The sequence below is a fragment of the Coregonus clupeaformis genome, chromosome 27 (assembly GCF_020615455.1).
Source record: "Coregonus clupeaformis isolate EN_2021a chromosome 27, ASM2061545v1, whole genome shotgun sequence".
In the NCBI taxonomy this organism is placed as follows: Eukaryota; Metazoa; Chordata; class Actinopteri; order Salmoniformes; family Salmonidae; genus Coregonus; species Coregonus clupeaformis.
In genome coordinates, this window is record NC_059218.1 from 4,499,095 (window position 1) to 4,523,572 (window position 24,478).

A 24,478-nucleotide genomic window follows, 5' to 3' on the forward strand; every position below is an offset into this window, starting at 1 on the left:
GTAAATTCAATTGATTGGACATGATTTGGTAAGGCACACAACTGTCTATATAAGGTCCCACAGTTGACAGTGCATGTCAGAGCAAAAACCAAGCCATGAGGTCAAAGGAATTGTCCGTAGAGCTCCGAGACAGGATTGTGTCAAGGCACAGATCTGGGGAAGGGTACCAAAAAATTTCTGCAGCATTGAAGGTCCCCAAGAACACAGTGGCCTCCATCATTCTTAAATGGAAGAAGTTTGGAACCACCAAGACTCTTCCTAGAGATGGCCGCCCGGCCAAACTGAGCAATCGGGGGAGAAAGGCCTTAGTCAGGGAGGTGACCAAGAACCCAATGGTCACTCCAGAGTTCCTCTGTGGAGATGGGAGAATCTTCCAGAAGGACAACCATCTCTGCAGTACTCCACCAATCAGGCCTTTATGGTAAAGTAGCCAAACGGAAGCCCCTCCTCAGTAAAAGGCACATGACAGCCCGCTTGGAGTTTGCCAAAAGGCACCTAAAGACTCTCAGACCATGAGAAACAAGATTCTCTGGTCTGATGAAGCCAAGATTGAACTCTTTGGCCTGAATGCCAAGCGTCACGTCAGAAGGAAACCTGGCACCATCCCTACGGTGAAGCATGGTGGTGGCAGAATCATGCTGTGGGGATGTTTTTCAGTTTTACATTTTTTATAAATGTGCTAAAATTTATAACAACCTGTTTTGCTTTGTCATTATGTAGTATTGTGTGTAGATTGATGAGGAAAATATTTTATTTAATCCATTTTAGAATAAGGCTGTAACGTAACAAAATGTGGAAAAAGTCAAGGTGTCTGAATACTTTACGAATGCACTGTATGTGTGGGGTACAGAGATGATGCAGTCATTCAAAAATAATGTTAATTATTATTGCACACAGAGTGAGTCCATGCAGCTAATTATGTGACTTCTTAAGCAAATTGTTACTCCTGAACTTATTTAGCCTTGCCATATCAAAGGGGTTGAATACTTAGTGACTCAAGACATTTCAGCTTTTAATTTGTAATTCATTTGTAACATTCTCTAAAAACATAATTCCACTTTGGCATTATGTGGTATTGTGTGTAGGCCAGTGACAACAAATCTATATTTAATCCATTAAAAATTCAGGCTGTAACACAACAAAATGTGGAAAAGGTCAATGGGTGTGAATACTTTCGGAAGGCACTGTACATATTCTATAATTAATGGATTATGTTTTAAATGTTCATAAAAGTGTGGTAAATGTGTACATTTTTCTTTTTCAAAAATATTCAAGATTCTCTGGTCTGATGAAACCAAGATTTAACTCTTTGGCCTGACTGCCAAGCATCACGTCTGGAGGAAACCTGGCACCATCCCTACGGTGAAGCATGGTGGTGGCAGCATCATGCTGTGGGGATGTTTTTCAGCGGCAGGGACTGGCAGACTAGTCAGGATTGAGGGAAAGATGATCGGAGCAAAGTACAGAGAGATCCTTAATGAAAAGCTGCTCCGGAGAGCTCAGGGCCTCAGACTGGGGCTAAGGTTCAACTTCCAACAGGACAACTACCCTAAGTACACAGCCAAGACAATGCAGGAGTGGATTCGGGACAAGTCTCTGAATGTCCTGGAGTGGCCCAGCCAGAGCCCGGACTTGAACCCGGTCAAACATATCTGGAGAGACCTGAAAATAGCTGTGCAGTGACGCTCCCCATCCAACCTGACAGAGCTTGAAAGGATCTGCAGAGAAGAATGGGAGAAACAAGGGGTCTGAATACTTTTTGAATGCACTGTATAGATAGGTGTGTGCCTTTCCAAATCATGTCCAATCAAATGCATTTACCACAGGTGGACTTCAATCAAGTTGTAGAAACATCTCAAGGATGATCAATGGAAACAGGATGCACCTGAACTAAATTTCGAGTCTCATAGCAAAGGGTGGAAAAAGTGAAGTGGTCTGAATACTTTCCGAATGCACTGTACTACTCTGCCCCTCAGTGACTGCCAGCTCCGCCTCCGTGGGGCGCATAGGTCATGCAAACATTGCTTCCATTGTTTTGCCAGCTATTTGCTATGAGGGGAAACTGCCCCAATGAAATCGCAGGATATCATAGCAGAAATTATTACAGGACAAAGTAAATGGACTGTCCGGGGGCGCTCAAATGTGTGTCCGTTCAGTCAGAACTTCTGGGTCTGCGCTAGTCTCTTCCTCCCAATGAGTCTCTTGCGCTAGACGACTTACTTCCGCACGTGAGACTAGATCTGCTTTATCAGGTACAGATCACGCTAAAGCAAAAAGCAAATTGTAAGTAACTTGTAAATAAATAAACCGATCAACTACATCCAACAAGAGTCCAAGGACAGAGGGATACACTAGCTAGAACCTGGTATGACAAAAAGCATAGCCAATTTTATTGTGTCCCCCTGATGTTGTTTATAAGGTTCTACTGTAGGTGACAGGGCGACATGTTGTGTGGACTAAAACAGCATAAAACCGGGTTATCACAAAGCATGATCAAATGAATTAGCCAGCTAAAGAAACATTGAGAAATAGTTTGGTTGATTTATTGGTCAAATTAAACAGTTAGCGATCTACCTTTGATAAGCAGCTAGCTAGACTTTCTAAACTAATATCTGACTAACTCGGAAATGTGAAGTTATTTCAGAATGAAAGTTAACTGGCTAGCGCATCATGCTTTGTGACATTATGTTAGCTAGCGATCCTGGTGCATTCGTTCTTTCGTGAGCTGGCTGCTCGTTGTAAATAGTATAATCTAATCTGTTCAAAACTGTGGCAGCATGTGCAGCAGTGGTCATTCGGTTTTTGACATGCAAAAGTGAAATAGGTGTATTTATGCTGTTGTTCAAATGCAAAGATCGCTTTATATATCTTCCCAAATAAACTACCGGTAGCTCGAAAACTTGGCATCACATTTCTGTCATGCTTTGTTGACAACTCCAACCACCTTGGTTATTCAGCCATTCAGCGGCCGCCGCTGCGTCTCAAGAGACCCATCTCTATTGAGCTCTCTGTTTACCTGTAGTTGATATTCCGGCGGGAGGTGACGTCCCAGCTCTGGATAGCGTCCATCATCTTGTCCATGACCGTGTCCCTCAGTGGCTCTTCCATGGCCCACGCCTCTGGCCCATCAAACATGATGTGGGACAGCACCCCGCACGCGTTATAGGACACCTCGATCCCATCCGCCTTGCTGTCCAGCAGGTTACTGTCACCAGAGAAGAGTCACAGTAGCAAAGCAGAATCCAGCTTTATATCTCCAGGTTAGTGTCCATAGTATTGCAATCTCTATTGCAAGTGGAACCTGGGGCTGTATGCATCAAGCGTCTCAGATTAGAAGTGCTGATCTAGGATCAGGTGCCCCCTGTCCATGTAATCTTATTCACTGTGATCCAAAAGGCAAAACTGATCCTAAATCAGCACTCCTACTCTGAGATGCTTGATAAATATGGCCCCTGGTCCAAAATAGCAGCAAGGTCAGACAAGACCGCATTTAACCATTTAATATAGACAAAGGACCTTCTCTTACCTGAAGACAGAGATGAACTGTGGGGTGAGGAGTTGTGGTCGCAGAGCCCTCACTTCTGCCACATTACCCAGCAGCCCCAGCATGTTACGGTGGAGCTCCTGTTTGTCTGGAAACTCCTGAGAGCCAGTGGAGGACAAAGAGGATAGACAAAAGCAACACACAGGATGATGAGACCGAGAATCTTCAGTGGAAAATACTGTTTGAGGGGCAAAACCTAGTATTCCCTGACAGAACAGAACCCTTCAGGTGTAGAAAGAGAGAGATGAGAGATTGAGTTTATGCTGTAGATTTAAACAAATCCCTGAGGTGTGCTAACCTTCAGGCAGTCCAGGAAGAGGCTCATGCCCTTGCAGTTAAGGAACATCTGACAGTTGTCTGGCGTCTCGTCAGTGATGTTCCACAGGGCACTCCAGGAGAACTCCATCACCTGGTCACACTGTAGAAAGAGCAAAAAAATGTGGTTGCATTTGTTTTGATCCAAAGTGACCTCTAGGTAGTCTGCCAGGCAATGCCATTCCAAACAATATACTTGAATTGGCTTAACACGCAATGTTTCCTTAACGGTTGCTATGACTCATCACAATCCAAATGTGATGTGGTTCAATCCAGTTTTACAGGTTCTGCGAGGTCATTTCAGACTTGTAGAATGGTAGGGATGTACAAAAACTAGATTTTTGATTCACAAGAAATAATCCAAATGAGACTCACCATCCTGTCCTGTAGCTTTTTCTGGATCAGATTCAACATTGTCTGAGAAAAAAAATGTGAGCATGAAAATCATACGTGACAACTTCACGAAGCATCAATGACCTACTGCGGACTGTGTGTGAGAGAGATAATCTATGAATCTGTGTATAAGTATATGGATATATCAGTCTTCCCTACCTTGACGAAGCCCATCTTGCCAACAGCTTCCTTGTGGTGGTTGTCCACCTGGCAGACCAGGGCGTTGCAGAGGTGCACGGCGATGCGCTGGATGGACTCGTCCTGCCGGGCCGGCTCCAGGATCTTCAGCAGCAGCAGGTTGACCCGGCCGTATTGGAACTCCAGCTCCTCGGGGATGCTGAAGTTACACAGCGTCAGGCAGCAGTTCCTCTGGACCTGGGGAGGAGGGTGGGAAAGGGGGAGCTGAGTTGAGGGATATGGTGGACACTCCTTCAGCCCTAGTTTATACTAATCCATTCCTTTAAAATTTGTGAAGGGAAGCCCTGGTTGCCAGCATGGGAACAGAAGAGGATTGAATACCTGGTGCGGTAATCTAAGGTTGGACTACTCCAAATCATCTTGGCTTTGGCATGCGCACACACACGCACACACATGCGCGCACACACACACGCGCACACGCGCTTTGCAGGTCCATCAACTTATTTAAATACTTCACACCCTACAGTAACCTGTGGATCATGAGAGAACCTTCATAAATCAGCAGAACGTTAATAACCTATTTATTGGCACTTTTATGCAGTATCCTGTAATACTTAGTTTGAAGTGAGACACATTCAGTCATTCATAACACATCCATAAAGACTTTATATCGCATGACGCTGTACTTAATTTAAAGTCAGACCCCTTTGGTCATTTATAACACATACACTACCGTTCAACAGTTTGGGGTCACTTAGAAATGTCCTTGTTTTCCATGAAAACATACATGAAATGAGTTTGAATAGGAAATATAGCAAAATGAATAGGAAATGTAGTCATTGACAAGGTTAGAAATAATGATTTTTAATTGAAATAATAATTGAATCCTCCATTTGCAGCATTTACAGCCTTGCAGACCTTTGGCATTCTAGTTGTCAATTTGTTGAGGTAATCTAAAGAGATTTCACCCCATGCTTCCTGAAGCACCTCCCACAAGTTGGATTGGCTTGATGGGCACTTCTTACGTACCATACGGTCAAGCTGCTCCCACAACAGCTCAATAGGGTTGAGATCCGGTGACTGTGCTGGCCACTCCATTATAGACAGAATACCAGCTGACTGCTTCTTCCCTAAATAGTTATTGCATAGTTTGGAGCTGTGCTTTGGGTCAGGAGGAAATTGGCTCCAATCAAGCGCCGTCCACAGGGTATGGCATGGCGTTGCAAAATGGAGTGATAGCCTTCCTTCTTCAAGATCCCTTTTACCCTGTACAAATCTCCCACTTTACCACCACCAAAGCACCCCCAGACCATCACATTGCCTCCACCATGCTTGACAGATGGCATCAAGCAATCCTCCAGCATCTTTTCATTTGGTCTGCGTCTCACAAATGTTCTTCTTTGTGATCCGAACACCTCAAACTTCGATTCGTCTGTCCATAATACTTTTTTCCAATCTTCCTCTGTCCTGTGTCTGTGTTCTTTTGCCCATCTTAATATTTTATTTTTATTGGCCAGTCTGAGATATGGCTTTTTCTTTGCAACTCTGCCTAGAAGGTCAGCATCCTGGAGTCACCTCTTCACTGTTGACGTTGAGACTGGTGTTTTGCGGGTACTATTTAATGAAGCTGCCAGTTGAGGACCTGTGAGGCGTCTGTTTCTCAAACTAGAATCTAATGTATTTGTCCTCTTGCTCAGTTGTGCACCGGGGCCTCCCACTCCTCTTTCTATTCTGGTTAGAGCCAGTTTGCGCTGTTCTGTGAAGGGAGTACTACACAGCGTTGTCAAAGACTTCTGTTTCCTGGCAATTTCTCGCATAGAATAGCCTTCATTTCTCAGAACAAGAATAGACTGAAGAGTTTCAGAAGAAAGTTATTTGTTTCTGGCCATTTTGAGCCTGTAATCGAACCCACAATTGCTGATGCTCCAGATACTCAACTAGTCTCAAGAAGGCCAATTTTATTGATTCTTTAAATCAGCACAACAGTTTTCAGCTGTGCTAACATAATTGCAAAATGATTTTCTAATGATCAATTAACCTTTTAAAATGATAAACTTCGATTAGCAAACACAACGTGCCATTGGAACACAGGACTGATTGTTGCTGATAATGGGCCTCTGTACACCTATGTAGATATTCCATTACAAATCAGCAATTTCCAGCTACAATAGCCATTTCCAACATTAACAATGTCTACACTGTATGGCTGATCAATTTGATGTTATTTTAATGGACAAAAAAAACAAGGACATTTTGGTCATTCATAGCACCTACATAAAGGCTTAATGATGTAAACACAAATGTATTCACATTTAGGGAATTATCACTAACAGCTAAAACAAATAAACATTAAAGACATGTTTAAACCATACATTTCCTTTTATTTGTAAAATGGTTTAACAATACAAATACATGAAGTTTAAAAAAGTCCAGCAATGCAATTACATTGAACATTACACAGGACTGTAAATAGCGTAGCTTGTCTCTGAGCTGGCGGATGAATGGTTCTTGCCTCTCTTCCGGCTGGAGGTATTGCATGTTGGTTCAAACCTTAAAGTAACAACAAAGAAAGTTAGCAGGTCTGTTAGGAAATGCCTTTGTAACAACATCTGGATAAGAGCATTTCTGTGCTGAGCCAGAAACTCTAAATGGGAAAATGGGAAACAGCATTCAAGGTATTATTACATTCCTCTTTCATTTACAAATCTCATGACGTGACTATGAGACATAGCTGTATCTAGGGGGATTTGTATTTAGCTGAGCCTACTAGCTAGCTAGCAATTGCTGTAAAGTCACCGAAATTATTTGAAATAACGATTGGGGTAGCTACAGTATGTAATCTAACTCAACACTTAACTACTACAAACTAATTGAAATTACAATAAATAAAGGTTCACTTACTTGTTTTTCGCTGATTTGCGAACTCGTCACATGATCAGAGTCTCGTCAGCAACACTAAAAAATAACTTCTGGGTCATGGAATTATGGAAATGTTTCAAATAAAAGTCACCCACGTAATAGTAGAAAGTGTCAACCATTCATGAAATGAAAAATTGTCAAAAAATTACAATGATTCATATTTGTTCATATTTAAGTGACATTTTCATTAAATGTGGGTTTTAAAACACGTTCCAAGATCAAATAAATGTCCCCAAAGCGAATCACTGTATATGGAATACATATTGGCTTAGAGCAAGAACTATTCTGGGTGCAGAAGTAAAAGTATTGTAGGGAAAACTCAGTAGGGTCTGTAGAATGTATACAGTGCCTTCGGAAACTATTCAGACCTCTTGACTTTTTCCACATTTTGTTATGTTACAGCCTTATTCTAAAATTGATTAAATAAAAAAATGTCCTCAGCAATCTACACACAATACCTCATAACGACAAAGCGAAAACAGGTTTTTAGACATTTTTGCAAATGCATTAAACACCTTATTTACATAAGTATTCAGCCCCTTTGCTATGAGACTCGAAATTGAGCTCAGGTGCATCCTGTTTCCATTGATCATCCTTGAGATGTTTCTACAACTTGATTGGAGTCCACCTGTGGTAAATTCAATTGATTGTACATGATTTGGAAAGGCGCACACCTGTCTATATAAGGTCCCACAATTGACAGTGCAAGGAATTGCGCGTAGAGCTCAGAGACAGGATTGTGTCGAGGCACAGATCTGGGGAAGAGTAACAAAAAATGTCTGACGCATTTAAGGTCCCCAAGAACACAGTGGCCTCCATCATTCTTAAATGGAAGAAGTTTGGAACCACCAAGATTCTTCCTAGAGATGGCCGCCCGGCCGAACTGAGCAGTCGGGGGAGAAGGGCCTTGGTCAGGGAGGTGACCAAGAACCTGATGGTCACTCTGACAGAGCTCCAGAGTTCCTCTGTGGAGATGGGAAAACCATCCAGAAGGACAACCATCTCTGCAGCATTCCACCAATCAGGACTTTACGGTAGAGTGGCCAGACGGTAGCCACTCCTAAGTAAAAGGCACATGACAGCTCGCTGGGAGTTTGCCAAAAGGCACCTAAAGGACTCTCAGACCATGAGAAACAAGATTCTCTGGTCTGATGAAACCAAGATTGAACTCTTTGGCCTGAATGCCAAGCGTCACATCTGGAGGAAACCTGGCACCATCCCTACGGTGAAGCATGGTGGTGGCAATATCATGCTGTGGGGATGTTTTTCAGTGGCAGGGACTGGCAGACTAGTCAGGATCGAGGCAAAGATGAATGGAGCAAAGTACAGAGAGATCCTTGAAGAAAAGCTGCTCCAGAGCGCTCAGGACCTCAGACTGGGTTAAAGGTTCACCTTCCAACAGGACAACGACCCGAAGCACACAGCCAAGACAAGGGACAAGTCTCTGAATGTCCTTGAGTGGCCCAGCCAGAGCCCAGACTTGAACCCGATCTAACATCTCTGGAGAGACCTGAAAATAGCTGTGCAGCATCGATCCCCATCCAACCTGACAGAGCATGAGAGGATCTGCAGAGAAGAATGGGAGAAACTCCCCAAATACAGGTGTGCCAAGCTTGTAGCGGCATACCCAAGTAGACTCATTGCTGTAATCGCTGCCAAAGGTGCTTCAACAAAGAACTCAGTTTTCTTTTTTAAATTCTAAAAACCTGTTTTTGCTTTGTCATTATGGGGTATTGTTAGTAGATTGATGAGGAAAATAAACAATTTAATACATTTTAGAATAAGGCTGTAACATAACACAATCTGGAAAAAGTCAAGGGGTCTGAATACACTGTACATTCCAAATGTGGTGTCTTTTGGCCCTATGGTTCATAAGTTAAGAGATATACCAGAGGTACATTTAATTTGTTCAGCATGATGAAAGACACCTACATACGAAGTTTCAAGTGTCTAGGTCAAACAGGTGATGGATATGAGGGTTTAAGTGAGACTGCTTATAACCGCGCCACCTATAGGCCAATCAGTGCCATTCTTTTTGACGAAGTTACTCATGGCCTCTAGTTTCTTTTCCAATTACTATTATTTATTTTTAATCTCTGCTTGAGTTATTTGACCATGTAAAAAAAAAAGAGAATAACAGGTTTTGTCAGATACAATTTGGCAGATTATTTGGTTTTTACAAATAACCATTCAAATACTCAAATAAAAGTACTTGTTTGGGCTGTGTATAAAAAAAAAAACTCAAATACACAGAAAAAGCATTTAAAATAACAGATACTCAAATACACATGTATTTGAACCCAGGTCCGGACCCCTCCCTGTGACCTTACCGTGACCTCCTGGTACTGCTCCATGCCGTTGAGCACCACCTGGATGACCTGCCGGCGCAGCCGCACACTCTGGTCGCTGCGGTACTCTGTGTTGGTCAGGTAGAAGAGGGCCGCGCTGCCCGTCACCTGAATGCTCTTGTCGTACTTGTGGCACTTCAGCGCAGCGATCACCAGCTGGTTGATCATGACAAGACAGAAGGGTTATAGCACGGGGGGGTTATTGGAATAAAGAACGCAATCCCTTAAGGTGCTGAGAAAAGAGAAAAGAAAGCCACACACTCCATTCTTCTTTGTAGTTCACTGCAAAATAATAAAAGAGTGCGCAACTTTCATTTATAAAGCAGAAGACCACAGAGGTGTGATAAGTAAACAAATGTCCAGGCTCTTACGCTTTCTAAAGCATTAAAGAAGCATTTCTTTGATGAGAAATGCTGAGACACCCTACTTTAATTTAAACCAAAAAGGTCCCTAACCTGCAGTGCCCGCAGTAGCTCGCTGCAGTGCTGTATCCTGGCGATATCAAACAGCTGGTTAATGGCTCGGTGGGCCAGCTCCGGGCGGAACTCTGTGTAGGCCTCTATGGCATTCAGGACCTGGTCTTCATTCTTAGAGCCTGTGACCTGAACACAGACATGATAGACAGATGATGTATTAAAAGGGGCAATCAGCAAATGCTACATCCATTTTTTGGACTGAAAATTAGATATACACCGATTGGTTCTTGAAGAATATAACTTATGCATGCCTCATGAGCTTAGTTCAACTGTCCTACCCCATCAGAACCCAAAATATAAACATGGTTAAAACTATAAGTATTTTTCCTGAAGAAAATGTGGTGTGCATGCTAGCTTGTGAGGGATCGATTGATTGATAGGATAGCCTGAACATGTGAAAGTTTGTTTGGTGCCATAGCTTGAACGGTTCCAGACTTACTGTTGGTGGGTTATTTTATGCAAATTTATATAGTTATAGTTGATACAAGTTTAAGAATTTGAAGTTATGATAGCCTGAACATGAGAAAGTTGGTTTGGTGTCTCTAGCTTGAACAGTTCAAGAGTTACTGTTGATTGTGCTACACCCGCAATAACATCTGCTAAATACACTACATGACCAAATGTATGTGGACATCTGCTCATCGAACATCTCATTCCAAAATCATGGGCATTAATATGGAGTTGGTCCCCCCTTTGCTGCTATAACAGCCTCCACTCTTCTGGGAAGGCTGTCCACAAGATGTTCAAACATTGCTGCGGGGACTTGTTTCCATTCATCCACAAGAGCATTAGTGAGGTCGGGCACTGATGTTGGGCGATTAGGCCTGTCTCACAGTGGGCGTTCCAATTCATCCCAAAGGTGTTCGATGGGGTTGAGGTCAGGGCTCTGTGCAGGCCAGTCAAGTTCTCCACACCGATCTCGACAAACCATTTCTGTATGAACCTCGCTTTGTGCATTGGCATTGTGCAGTGATCATAGGCTTGTGTGCGGTTGCTTGGCCATGGAAACCCATTTCATGACGCTCCTAACTAACAGTTCTTGTGCTGACTTTGCTTCCAGAGGCAGTTTGGAACTCGGTAGTGAGTGTTGCAACCGAGGACAGACGATTTTTATGCGCTATGCGTTTCAGCACTCGCTTCCGTTCTGTGAGCTTGTGTGGCCTACCACTTCGTGGCTGAGCTGTTGTTGCTCCTAGACGTTCCACTTCACAATAACAGCACTTACAGTTGACCGGGGCAGCTCTAGTAGGGCAGAAATTTGACGAACTAACTTGTTGGTAAGGTGGCATCCTATGACGGTGCCACGTTGAAAGTCACTGAGCTCTTCAGTAAGGCCATTCTACTGCCAATGTTTGTCTATGGAGATTGCATGGCGGTGTGCTCGATTTTATACACCTGTCAGCAACGTGTGTAGCTAAATTAGCCGAATCCTCTAATATGAAGGGGTGTCCACATACTTTTGTATATAGTGTATATGAAAACACCCTCAAATAAAAGGTGATATTCTGTACATTACACAATCATTGTGTTTTGAGACTTTCTAGTTTGACAGTGTAGCTGCCTGCTCCATAGACATATATACTATACCTATTTCAGAAACACTTAAAATAAGGGCTGTGTTTCGTGTAGTCTTACCCTGGCTTGACATTTTGATAACCATGTAAATCTCTCTCGGACAAGGTGACTTTTATCAATATATTCGGCTCTATTTACTCTTAGATTCGAAAATGCTAATTAGCATCAAAGTAGACATCATGCAAAACTACAAATCCCTGCAAGCTCCTGCACATCATCTCTAGCTGACACCTTTGCTAACAGGTATTGTGTCAATTTAAAACTTGCACAAGACAGTTCACAGAATTGTCCATTTAAAGAAATGTAGCCAATTTATTCATTACTACATTTAGCTAACATTAGATAGTTAATCCAGAGATTCTTACCTTTGCCTCGATTCGGCAGTCTCGTTCATATCATTATGGCATTTGTAGTTCTTTATGATAGCCACATTAGCAGCTAATTAGCATTTCAATTTTTGGGGGTAAATACAGGTGAATATATTGCTAAAAGTCACCTTGTCCTAGAGCGATTTACACAGTTATCAAAACGTCACACCTACACGAAACACAGCCCTTATTTTAAGTGTTTCTACAATCCCTTATTGGAAAAATGAATGGTGAAAAACAATTGGAACCATTTTCCTGTTTGACTGCTAGGTTTTATGGGTATTATGACTCATTCTGTGGTACTCTATAGGGCCAAATTTGAAAGTTTAGCTTCACTATCCAAATACATACGGAGGCGAGTGTACATACATACATACATACATACATACATGGTTTCCATATTTTACCATTCCATTCCAGCCATTATTATGAGCCGTCCTCCCCTCAACAGCCTCCTGTGATCATACAAACATACATATACACCAGGGTGATATTCATTAGCGCACACCGTAGCAAAATGTTTTGCAATGGAAAGCGAAAACAAATGTTTCTTATTGGGCAATCTTAGGTAGTCGCTTCCTGTTTCAGTCAGTTGTCTTCCGTTTGATGCCGAATGAATACCACCCTGGTGTAGCCAGGTTTTTGGTCCAACCCTCTAACATTTGTTCCAGCCCTGTAGTAACACGGCTAATTTGGCTAATCATGGCCCTGAACGAAGACCTTGATTAGAAACATATTTGAATTAGGGGTGTTAGTAATGGGCTGGAGCAAAAACCTGCACACCCAGAAGTACTCCAGGACCTGAGTTGGAGAACACTGGTCTAACTTTACCTTGTACGCAGGAATATGCGTCACATTACAAAGGGTGGTGTTGTAGAGCCCCAGAAACTGCAGAGGCCTCTTTAGCTCCTGGAAAGGGTAGATGCTGCTCTTGCAGGGCTCGATACTAAAAGAAAGAAAGAAGACATGAGTCCGGCATACTTCCATAACATGGAAAACGTACACTTATTTTTAGAAAGAGAGAGATTACATCAACCAGTCCTACTATTTACATGACAAAGGATGATGCTGAAATCCACATGAACATAGAGCATACATAGTCTTCATAAGCACTATATAGATGCTTTGCGAGTCATCTATAAGCTTATGTCATAGAAGCAGCTCACCTTGGACGTCCCATGGCCTCCTCGAAGTGTGGGACTGTGCAGTTGTCCAGCATGATGTGACCCGAGATGTCCAGCGACACCAGGTTGACTAGGCCCTGCACAATGGCGGTCAGGATCTTACGGGTCATCTTGAACTTAGAGCTGCGCTCTCGGGAGATATCCAGGTGCCTGGTGAACATAGAAAGAAGAAAGTCTACTGCACAAAGCGTGATGTTTGCTTGATTTTGAGAATTCAATTTGAGAAGCTGAGAGTTCAAGATAATAAATTCATCATCAAGATGAACAGTTCTTGACGATTCATTATTGCTCAAAACCGTACATCTATAATTATCGCCAAGCCATGATCTAGGATTTAAAACAAACGACACACACAGTATCCTGCAGCATATCTTGAACTCTCAACTTCTCAACTTGAACTCTCTAAATCAAGCAAATTCTGATGGTTATTCCAGAACCAAGGTGCCCGAAAAACAAACAGTTTTGAGGCAGTTCTCAAGATTAAACCCTTGCCCTCACCCCTGCCAGCTCACCTGAGGTGTCCCAGCTCCACCACCGTGTTGATGAGCTCCTCTGAGAGGTCCACGTTGTAGAGCACTAGCGAGGCCAGCCTCCCCTTCCACTGGGCCAGGAAGGCAGCCTTGGGCAGCGGCACCCCGGACAGGTCTAGGGAGGTGAGGGCCGGCAGGGGCTTGAGCAGAGCCTCGGCGTCCACCTCCTCGGGCAGACCCCCGAGGTTGAGCAGCCGCAGCCGGTTGAAGCCCTGGAAGCTGAAGTCTGTGTCCGGTGCCTGTCTGGAGGCTGGCCGCTCTTCCTCGTCGCATGCCAGTGGGGCGCCACCCTTGCGATAGAAGATGCGGCTGCAGCCGAACAGGCTGAGGGAGACCAGGGTCTGGCGGAATCTGGTTAAAGTCCTGAGGGTGTGCGCTGATAGGTTGTTGCAGTAGGTGAGGTGGAGCTCTATCAAGTCCTGGTTGGGGCGAAGAGTGGCAGTGATAGTTCAAAACAAACGTCGAATGTCACGGTTTCATTGTTTAGACTATGTTTCCTGAATTGGTCATGTAGAAAGGCAACATGAATCTGTTTGGTAACACTTTACCTAAAGCCTGCAGGTATAATGCTTTATACGGTGCATTCGGAAAGTATTCAGACCACTTGACTTTTTCCACATTTTGTTACATTACAGCCTTATTCTAAAATCTGCACACAATACCCCATCCATAATGACAAAGCAAAAACAGACCCTTTACAATGAGACACGAAATTGAGCTCAGGTGCATCCAATTTCCATTGATCATCCTTGAGATGTTTCTACAACTTGATTGGAGTCCACCTGTGGTAAATTCAATTGATTGGACATGATTTGGAAAGGCACACACCTGTCTATATAAGGTCCCACAGTTGACAGTGCATGTCAGAGCAAAAACCACACCATGAGGTTGAAGGAATTGCGCGTAGAGCTCAAAGACAGGATTGTGTCGAGGCACAGATCTGGGGAAGGGTACCAAAAAATGTCTGTAGCACTGAAGGTCCCCAAGAACACAGTGGCCTCCATCATTCTTAAATGGAAGAAGTTTGGAACCACCAAGACTCTTCCTAGAGCTGGCCGCCCGGCCAAACTGAGAAATCAGGGGAGAAGGGCCTTGGTCAGGGAGGTGACCAAGAACCCGATGGTCACTCTGACAGAGCTCCAGAGTTCCTCTGTGGAGATGGGAGAACCTTCCAGAAGGACAACCATCTCTGCAGCATTCCACCAATCAGGCCTTTATGGTAGAGTGGCCAGACGGAAGCCACTCCTCAGTAAAAGGCACATGACAGCTCACTGGGAGTTTGCCAAAAGGCACCTAAAGGACTCTCAGAACACAAGAAACAAGATTCTCTGGTCTGATGAAACCAAGATTGAACTCTTTGCCCTGAATGCCAAGCGTCACGTCTGGAGGAAACCTGGCACCATCCCTACGGGGAAGCATGGTGGTGGCAGAATCATGCTGTGGGGATGTTTTTCAGCGGCAGGGACTGGGAGACTAGTCAGGATCGAATATTTATGTAAATATGATATTTCCGTTTTTTTTTTTGCAAACATTTCTAAAAACCTGTTTTGGCTTTGTCATTATGGAGTATTGTGTGTAGATTGATGAGGGGGGAAAAAAACAATTTAATCAATTTTAGAATAAGGCTGTAACGTAACAAAATGTGGAAAAAGTAAAGGGGTCTGAACACTTTCCGAATGCACTGTAACTTATAAGTATTTACGTGCCTTCATAATGCTTTATTATAAGGTGTATAATATATTATGCTTATGTATCAAAATGTCAACTGATTCAAAATGACTGTAGTCAGGATCATTAATGAGATAATAAAAAGATAAGGGAGGTCATGCATTGTCATGACAAGTCTTATAATACATTATAACTGCATCATACCTTCACACAGCTTCAACACTGGTGAAGGGCCAATTGACCTTTTATGAGTACCTGTGAGTGTTAGCGTGTGCGAGTGAGAGAGTGACACACAGCTTTTAACCTAGGCAGTGTGTGTGTGTACCTTTTTTAAATGGTTGTGAGTGAATAGCCTATATATGGCTCTTATATATGGCCTAACCCCACTTGATCCCTCTCGAAGATCTGAAAGGCCCAGATTGGTTTAATTATACAGGGGCAATTTGATTGGTTTAATTATATGGGGGCAATTTTATTGGTTTAAATATATTGTGGCAATTTGAAAATGGGCTTACATATGACCCTTTTGAGTTGCGTTATGTTATGCATTTCCCTTCCGCTGGTGGGGTGTACTGTACAAGACTAAATCCTTTGGTATCAATGATCAAGTCTAGCCTTACAGTACCAGGTGAACTAACAAAAGGGGTTTGTGAACCGAGACCTTCCAGCCTTGCCCCTGCTCATCCCCTCATAGTTGTGTTACTGTCAACAGCAGTGGAAACACTACTACATTAGCCTGTTAACACCTGTAGCTGAACTTCCCAATAAAGACAAGAGTGGGAAAAAGAGACAGGATTCACCCTAACTGAAGGGGTTCCAGGATGAATTCCAGCAACATTGTTTTAGAGACTGATGGTCCGGGTCTGTTAGTGCTCCAGTCCTCCATGTCATAATTAGCAACAGAGGACTTGGAAAGCATGTTATGTCCCATAGAAGTGCAGCAAAGTACCCTACTTTATGTTTCTGTAACTCCCCTGAATGTCTGTCAATCCAGGAATACCTCTGTCGACCCAGCAGCTAGTGGTTCTCAACAAGTGCTATTAGCTCTATTGTGAATTCCACAAATATGGAGCCTCCCTCGGTTTTCAAATCACGTAGAGGGCTTGGGCTGTTGCACGTAAACGTGCGAAGCCTGATGTCAAAGATGGACCTTCTTGTTGTCTGGGTGCATGATGAGCCCTGATATTCTGGTTCTCACAGAGACCTGGCTCAAGGGTTCGATCATGGATAAGGACATTGAAATAGCTGATTTCAACATATTTTGGTGTGATAGATTGAAAAGGAGGCAGGGGTGGCTGTATGTGTGAAACCGACTCGTGGCATCATGATCTATAAGTGTCACTATCCCTCAAATGTTTGAGTGTTTGGTTATAGGTTATACGCATTTGTTTGTAGCGGGGATTTCCCACCCCCCTGCTGCAATGTTTCAGGCAATTGAGAAATGGATGTACTTGCTCAATTAAGAAAGTGATCTGTCTAAATTTGGGAAAACAGTTAATGCACTGAAGCGTGGAAATTCCTCTCCTTTCCTGACTAAGCAAGTTGGGTCAGACTCTGGCATCTTTATCGAGAAAAATGAGATGGGTGATGCTTTAAGTCAGCATTTTATCTCTGCAGGCTTTTTATTTGAAAGAAATGGTGGTTTAATTGACCCTGGTCAGTCAGTCGACTGCTCTTCCCTCTCCCAGCTTCCAGTTGGCTTGTTGGAAGATCAGTCAACTTCTAGCGAAACTTTGTTTTCATTTCAACAACTTTCTACTTGTGATGTGCTAGATGCCTTGCTTAAGATTGAGGTAAAAAAAAAAATCCACTGGGATGATTTGCTTGATCCTTTCTTGCTGCAGCTTTCTACTCCCCTGATTGCAGAGTCATTGGCATATTTTCTTATCTGACGATTACCTCGGGTACTATCCCCAGGGTTTGAAAGGCGTCCCATGTCCTCCCTCTCCACAAAGGTGGTGACCCCTCCGACCTAAATAATTATCACCCTACCTGCCTAGCAACATATTTTGAATCATTAATCAATTGTCAGCTTAGATCCTTCCTAGCTACGAGACGTGTTGTAAGTGTTCACCAGTCTGGTTTCAGGCCGGGTCATAGCACCATCTTTGTTCCAACCTTGGTGTTAAATGATGTGGTAAAGAGTAAGGATAGGCGTTAGCCCTGTGCTGCCCTGTTCATTGACTTATCAAAAGCTTTTGATACTGTTGACCACTCTATTGATTCAAAGATTGTCTGCAATCAGTATGGATCAGAACATCTTGACAGACAGGACACGATGCGTTTTTGTGGTGGTGTTAAGTCAGGTGTCCGAAAGGGACCGATTTTAGGTCCTGTACATTTGTCTGTTTATATAAACAATATTGGTCTATCTGCACACCTTTTCTGTTTTGACATACACCTGTACGCAGATGAAACTGTTGTGTATGCTATTGCCGCCGTTGTTGACCAGGCTCTTTTGGAGCTTCAAATCTGCCTACATTGCTTTGCAGAAAGCTTTTGTTGAATGAAATTGGTACTTAATGCCGGTAAATCCAAGTATATGTTATTCTCCAAATCACATAAAAATGTATCTGATTTATGCCTTCACTGATTGTGTCCCCCGCTAATAAATATCTGGGCATCTGGATTAACAAAAAGCTATCCTTTCAAAAATAATTAAAATAATGTTGATGAGTTAGTCAAGAAATTAAGAATTGAAATGGGCTTATTTTATAGGAATAGGTCATGCCTTTCATTAAATAGCAGAAGACTAAATCATGCAGTCAACATTCATACCGGTTATAGACTATGGGGATATTGTCTATAGGAATGCAGCTGCCACTGTATTGAAGCCATTGGACGCAGTCTATAATAGCACTCTACGCTTTATTATGGGCGATGGGTACAGTACACATCACTGCATTCAGAAAGTAGGCTGGCCCTATTGTTGTTTATAAAGCACTCCTGCATAAACTTCAGCCATAACTTACTTAATTGTTAACATATAGATATACGAAAAGTCATAGTCAATCGATCAATAATATAATAATACTTTTAGCAAAAATGTTTCTTTTCAATTTACAATCTGTAGAAACAATGAGAATAGAAAGGTTCAGAACTTTTGTGAAACATCACAGTACAGTTGAAAAATATATGGCAAATAGAAATCCAATATGGATGGTGTTAATAGATAGATGGGAGGGGTTGAATGGAGCTGAAGGTTGGGACTAATAACAAGACAACTCATGTAAAACGAACTGTGTCCATAATACGTTTATAGGTTATAGATAAATAACTTTTGTGAAAGTGCACAGTTTGAAAGATATGGCATATAGAAGCAAACTGGATGGACATCATGACAATTATTGGAGAGGTTGAGGGTAGAGGAAGTTCAGGAGTAAAAACAAACAAAATATAACTATTGTAAAATTGACTGTGTCCATAATGTATATAGTATGTATAAGCTGGAAGTAGAGGCCTAAGCGCTGTTGTTCACTAGTTTACTCCAATTAGGGGAGGGGAGGTAGGATTAGAAAGTAATAAAGGAAAATATATTTTTTAAAGGATATATATGTATGTGTGTGTGTGTGTGTGTGTGTGTGTGTTTTATATATATATATATATATATATATATATATATATATATATATATATATATATATATATATATATATATATATATATACATATACACATACATACATACATACATACATACATACATACATATACACACACACACACACACATCCGTTCAAAAGTTTGGGGTCACTTAGAAATTTCCTTGTTTTTGAAAGAAAAGCAAATTTTCTGTCCAATAAAATAACATCAAATTGATCAGAAATACAGTGTAGACATTGTTAATGTTGTAAATGGCTATTGTAGCTGGAAACGGCTGATTTTTTATGGAATATCTACATAGGCGTACAGAGGCCCCATCAGTCCTGTGTTCCAATGGCACGTTGTGTTGGCTAATCCAAGTTTATCATTATAAAAGGCTAATTGATAATTAGAAAACCCTTTTGCAATTATGTTAGCACAGCTGAAAACTGTTGTGCTGACTAAAGAAGCAATAAAACTGGCCTTCTTGAGACTAGTTGAGTATCTGGAGCATCAGCAATTGTGGGTTCGATTACAAGCTCAAAATGGCCAGAAACAAAGAACTTTCTTCTGAAACATGTCAGTCTATTCTTGTTCTGAGAAATGAAGGTTATTCCATGTGAGACATTGCCAAGAAACTGAAGATCTCATACAACGCTGTGTACTACTCCCTTCAAAGAACAGCGCAAACTGGCTCTAACCAGAATAGAAAGAGGAGTGGGAGGCCCCGGTGCACAACTGAGAACTGAGAAAGAAAAAGCCATATCTCAGACAGCCCATCTTAATATTTTATTTTTATTGGCCAGTCTGAGATAAGGCTTTTTCTTTGCAACTCTGCCTAGAAGGTCAGCATCCCGTAGTCGCCTCTTCACTGTTGACGTTGAAACTGGTGTTTTGCGGGTACTATTTAATGAAGTTGCCAGTTGAGTACCTGTGAGGCGTCTGTTTCTCAAACTAGACACTAATGTATTTGTCCTCTTGCAACACAACTGATTGGCTCAAACGCATTAGGAAAGGAAAGAAATTCCACAAATTGACTTTTAAGAAGGTACACCAGTTAATTGAAATGCATTCCAGTTGACTACATCATGAAGCTGGTTGAGAGAATGCCAAGAGTGTGCAAAGCAGTCATCAAGGCAAAGGGTGGCTAAAAATATGTTTTGATTTGTTTAACGCTTTTTCGGTTACTACATGATTCCATATGTGTTATTTCATAGTTTTGATGTCTTCACTATTATTCTACAATGTAAAAAATAGTAAAAAATAAAGAAAAACCCTTGAATGAGTACGTGTCCAAACTTTTGACTGGTAGTGTATATATTTGCCCAAAAAATTATATATATATATATATATATATATATATATATATATATATATATATATATATATATACACACACACTGCTCATAAAAATAAAGGGAACACTTAAACAACACATCCTAGATCTGAATGAATGAAATCATCTTATTAAATACTTTTTTCTTTACATAGTTGAATGTGATGACAACAAAATCACACAAAAATTATCAATGGAAATCAAATTTATCAACCCATGGAGGTCTGGATTTGGAGTCACCCTCAAAATTAAAGTGGAAAACCACCCTACAGGCTGATCCAACTTTGATGTAATGTCCTTAAAACAAGTCAAAATTAGGCTCAGTAGTGTGTGTGGCCTCTACGTGCCTGTATGACCTCCCTACAACACCTGGGCATGCTCCTGATGAGGTGGCGGATGGTCTCCTGAGGGATCTCCTACCTGACCTGGACTAAAGCATCCGCCAACTCCTGGACAGTCTGTGGTGCAACGTGGCGTTGGTGGATGGAGTTAGACATGATGTCCCAGATGTGCTCAATTGGATTCAGGTCTGGGGAACGGGCCAGTCCATAGCATCAATGCCTTCCTCTTGCAAGAACTGCTGACACACTCCAGCCACATGAGGTCTAGCATTGTCTTGCATTATGAGGAACCCAGGGCCAACCGCACCAGCATATGGTCTCACAAGGGGTCTGAGGATCTCATCTCGGTACTTAATGGCAGTCAGGCTACCTCTGGCGAGCACATGGAGGGCTGTGCGGCCCCCCAAAGAAATGCCACCCCACACCATGACTGACCCACCGCCAAACCGGTCATGCTGGAGGATGTTGCAGGCAGCAGAACGTTCTCCACGGCGTCTCCAGACTCTGTCACGTCTGTCACGTGCTCAGTGTGAATCTTCTTTTATCTGTGAAGAGCACAGGGCGCCAGTGGTGAATCTGCCAATCTTGGTGTTCTCTGGCAAATGCCAAACGTCCTGCACGGTGTTGGGCTGTAAGCACAACCCCCACCTGTGGACGTCGGGCCCTCATACCACCCTCATGGAGTCTGTTTCTGACCGTTTGAGCAGACACATGCACATTTGTGGCCTGCTGGAGGTCATTTTGCAGGGCTCTGGCAGTGCTCCTCCTGCTCCTCCTTGCACAAAGGCAGAGGTAGCAGTCCTGCTGCTGGGTTGTTGCCCTCCTACGGCCTCCTCCACATCTCCTGATATACTGGCCTGTCTCCTGGTAGCGCCTCCATGTTCTGGACACTACGCTGACAGACACAGCAAACCTTCTTGCCACAGCTCGCATTGATGTGCCATCCTGGATGAGCTGCACTACCCGAGCCACTTGTGTGGGTTGTAGACTCCGTCTCATGCTACCACTAGAGTGAAAGCACCGCCAGCATTCAAAAGTGACCAAAACATCAGCCAGGAAGCATAGGAACTGAGAACTGGTCTGTGGTCACCACCTGCAGAACCACTTCTTTATTGGGGGTGTCTTGCTAATTGCCTATAATTTCCACCTGTTGTCTATTCCATTTGCACAACAGCATGTGAAATTTATTGTCAATGAGTATTGCTTCCTAAGTTGACAGTTTGATTTCACAGAAGTGTGATTGACTTGGAGTTACATTGTGTTGTTTAAGTGTTCCCTTTATTTTTTTGAGCAGTGATATATATATATATATATATATATATATATATATGGGGGATTGGAAGTGATGCAGACAATTATTGATTGAAGTTACAATAATATCTGCAATATTAAAGTTGATCTACCCCTTTCTTAAAATATTACAGACGTACGAGATACCAGACCCGGTCTCAGGGATGGCTAACTGGAGATCCCTTCGATCTCCACTGAGTTGGGTAGATCTGCTTTTTAAAAAATTGCACCAGAATGTGGTCGAGTGAGCAAAGGATGGGTCTCGTGAGTACACAGGCAGCGGGGGCGGGCAAATTCAACTTGAGTGGCAAGTGTAACTTTAAGATAGCAGAATATCATTGCTGCACGCAAAATATAAATTTGAGAGCAGAGATTTTTGTTTTGCAGAGATGCATGTCAAGACTCAGAAGTTACTGCGCTCTCAAATTGTTGCTCTCACAACTGCAATCTTTTACTATCATTTCATTAAAATAAATATAAAAATAAATTGGTCATTTAGCAGACGCTCTTATCCAGAGCGACTTACAGGAGCAATTAGGGTTAAGTGCCTTGCTCAAGGGCACATCGACAGATTTTTCACCTAGTCGGCTCGGGGATTAGAACCAGCGACCTTTCGGTTACTGGCACAACGCTCTTAACCATTAAGCTACCTGCCGCCCATTACAGGTGAACATTCTAGCCAATGAACATGGTTGTCACTAGTTAACACAACACAAAGTCATAATTCTTTGTATTTATTATGGATCCCCATTAGCTGCTGCCAAGGGAGCAGCTACTCTTCCTGGGGTCCAAGATGGCGTAGTAGTGCAGTCCTGTTTTTGTCGTGTGTCTGTAAATACCCAGTTTTTTTTTGTATTTTTCGTACATATTTCCCTATCAGACTTTTCATCCTTCTACAAAATATATTTTCCTGCAACCCGCCTCACTCAATGTGGAACGGATTCTATTATTGACTTACCTTTTATCTAGAATCTCCAGTTGAAACTAGCTAGCCAGCTAACTAACTACTTGCTATTAGCCACAGTTAGCGGTATTTCACCCAGAACATTGGATTTTCTGCGGGAATAATTTAATCACTGGACATTAAATCACCGGATCGCAACTAGCTAGCCGCAACCGAATGGGTGTTGCTGTCTGGCTAATCACCACTGCACCCGATGCAAGCACCAGTTAGCCTCGAGCTAGCCTAGAGCCAGGCTCATATCTACCTCTAGGTCTACCAGACGGGAGTAGCCAGCTAACTAGCAACTTGCTATCAGCTACCGTTAGCGGTTTTTCACCATTGTCCGTGGCCTGCACCACCCACCAGCCAGCTCTAGTCTGGACTATTATTCGGCCAGTCTGCACTGTCTGCACAGCGCGTTATCGACCCAGAACATATCCGTTTTTCTGCCGGAATCACTGAATCACTGGACCTTTAACTCCGGATTCATCGCTACCAGCTAGCTGCAACAAAATGGACGTTGTGGTCTGGCTAATCATCCTGAGCTAGGCCCATCTCCCGGCTATCTACCTCTACGTCAACCGGACGGGACCACCTAGTGTTGACACGGAGCCCCACCGATCCTACACGACTGGTCTGCCGACGAAATCGTCTGATGTGATTACAACAGGCTTCCCGTTACCACGTCGACCACGAAGATTCCATCTGCTAGCCCCGGCCCGCTAGCACACGCTAGCCGTGGCCTCTTGCTCGCTAGTGCTTTAGCAGCCCCCGAACTATCCTATTGCTGTTCACCGGACCTTATGATAACTCAGCTATACAGCTGATGCCTGCTGGACTGTTCCTTTTTACGGTACCGCATCCTGTTTATGTTTAGCCTCAGCCCAAACTGTGTCGTCATTACCAGCTGTTGTCTTAGCTCTCTCAAATTACACCGTGATTGCTTTATGCCTCTCTCCCATCTCAATATGGTTAGCTTATTGTTGTTTCGGTTATTTCTAATTGTACTATTTCACTGTAGATCCCCCAGCCCAGCTAAACCTGCCTTAGATAGCTCCTTTGTCCCACTCCCCATACACGCGGAGACCGACTCAATTGATGCCTCCAGTGATGCTATCTCTTTCATTGTTACCCAATGCTTAGGTTTACCTCCACTTTACTCATATCCTTCCATATCGTTGTCTGTACATAATGCCCTGAATCTTTTCTACAACGCCCGGAAATCTTCCCCCTTTATTCTATGTACCCAACGCACTAGAAGACCAGTTCTTAAAGCCTTTAGCCGTATCCTTATTCTAGTCCTCCTCTGTTCCTCCGGTGATGTAGAGGCTAACCCAGGCCCTGCAGCCCTCAGTATCACTCCTACTCCCCAGGCGCTATCATTTGCTGACTTCTGTAATCGCAAAAGCCTTGGTTTCCTGCATGTAAATATCAGAAGTCTACTTCCTAAGTTTGAGTTATTCACTGCGTTAGCACACTCCGCCAACCCTGATGTTCTAGCAGTGTCTGAATCCTGGCTTAGGAAGGC

The 24,478-nt window shown here is 42.9% G+C and overlaps 1 protein-coding gene across 2 annotated transcripts in view; it reads right to left on the reverse strand.

The window, feature by feature from the left end:
• LOC121541415 (protein zer-1 homolog) overlaps positions 1–24,478 on the reverse strand; it is a 66,820-nt gene that overhangs the window by 12,652 nt on the left and 29,690 nt on the right. For both annotated transcript variants that reach the window (XM_041850404.2, XM_041850403.2), the window contains exons 4-13: positions 13,773–14,209; positions 13,243–13,410; positions 12,908–13,022; positions 10,113–10,259; positions 9,640–9,813; positions 4,412–4,627; positions 4,235–4,276; positions 3,843–3,962; positions 3,527–3,642; positions 3,017–3,205 (exon numbers count right to left, since the gene is read on the reverse strand). In XM_041850404.2, coding sequence (XP_041706338.2) covers positions 3,017–3,205; positions 3,527–3,642; positions 3,843–3,962; positions 4,235–4,276; positions 4,412–4,627; positions 9,640–9,813; positions 10,113–10,259; positions 12,908–13,022; positions 13,243–13,410; positions 13,773–14,209 — 1,724 coding nt within the window. The remainder of the gene's footprint in view (positions 1–3,016; positions 3,206–3,526; positions 3,643–3,842; positions 3,963–4,234; positions 4,277–4,411; positions 4,628–9,639; positions 9,814–10,112; positions 10,260–12,907; positions 13,023–13,242; positions 13,411–13,772; positions 14,210–24,478) is intronic.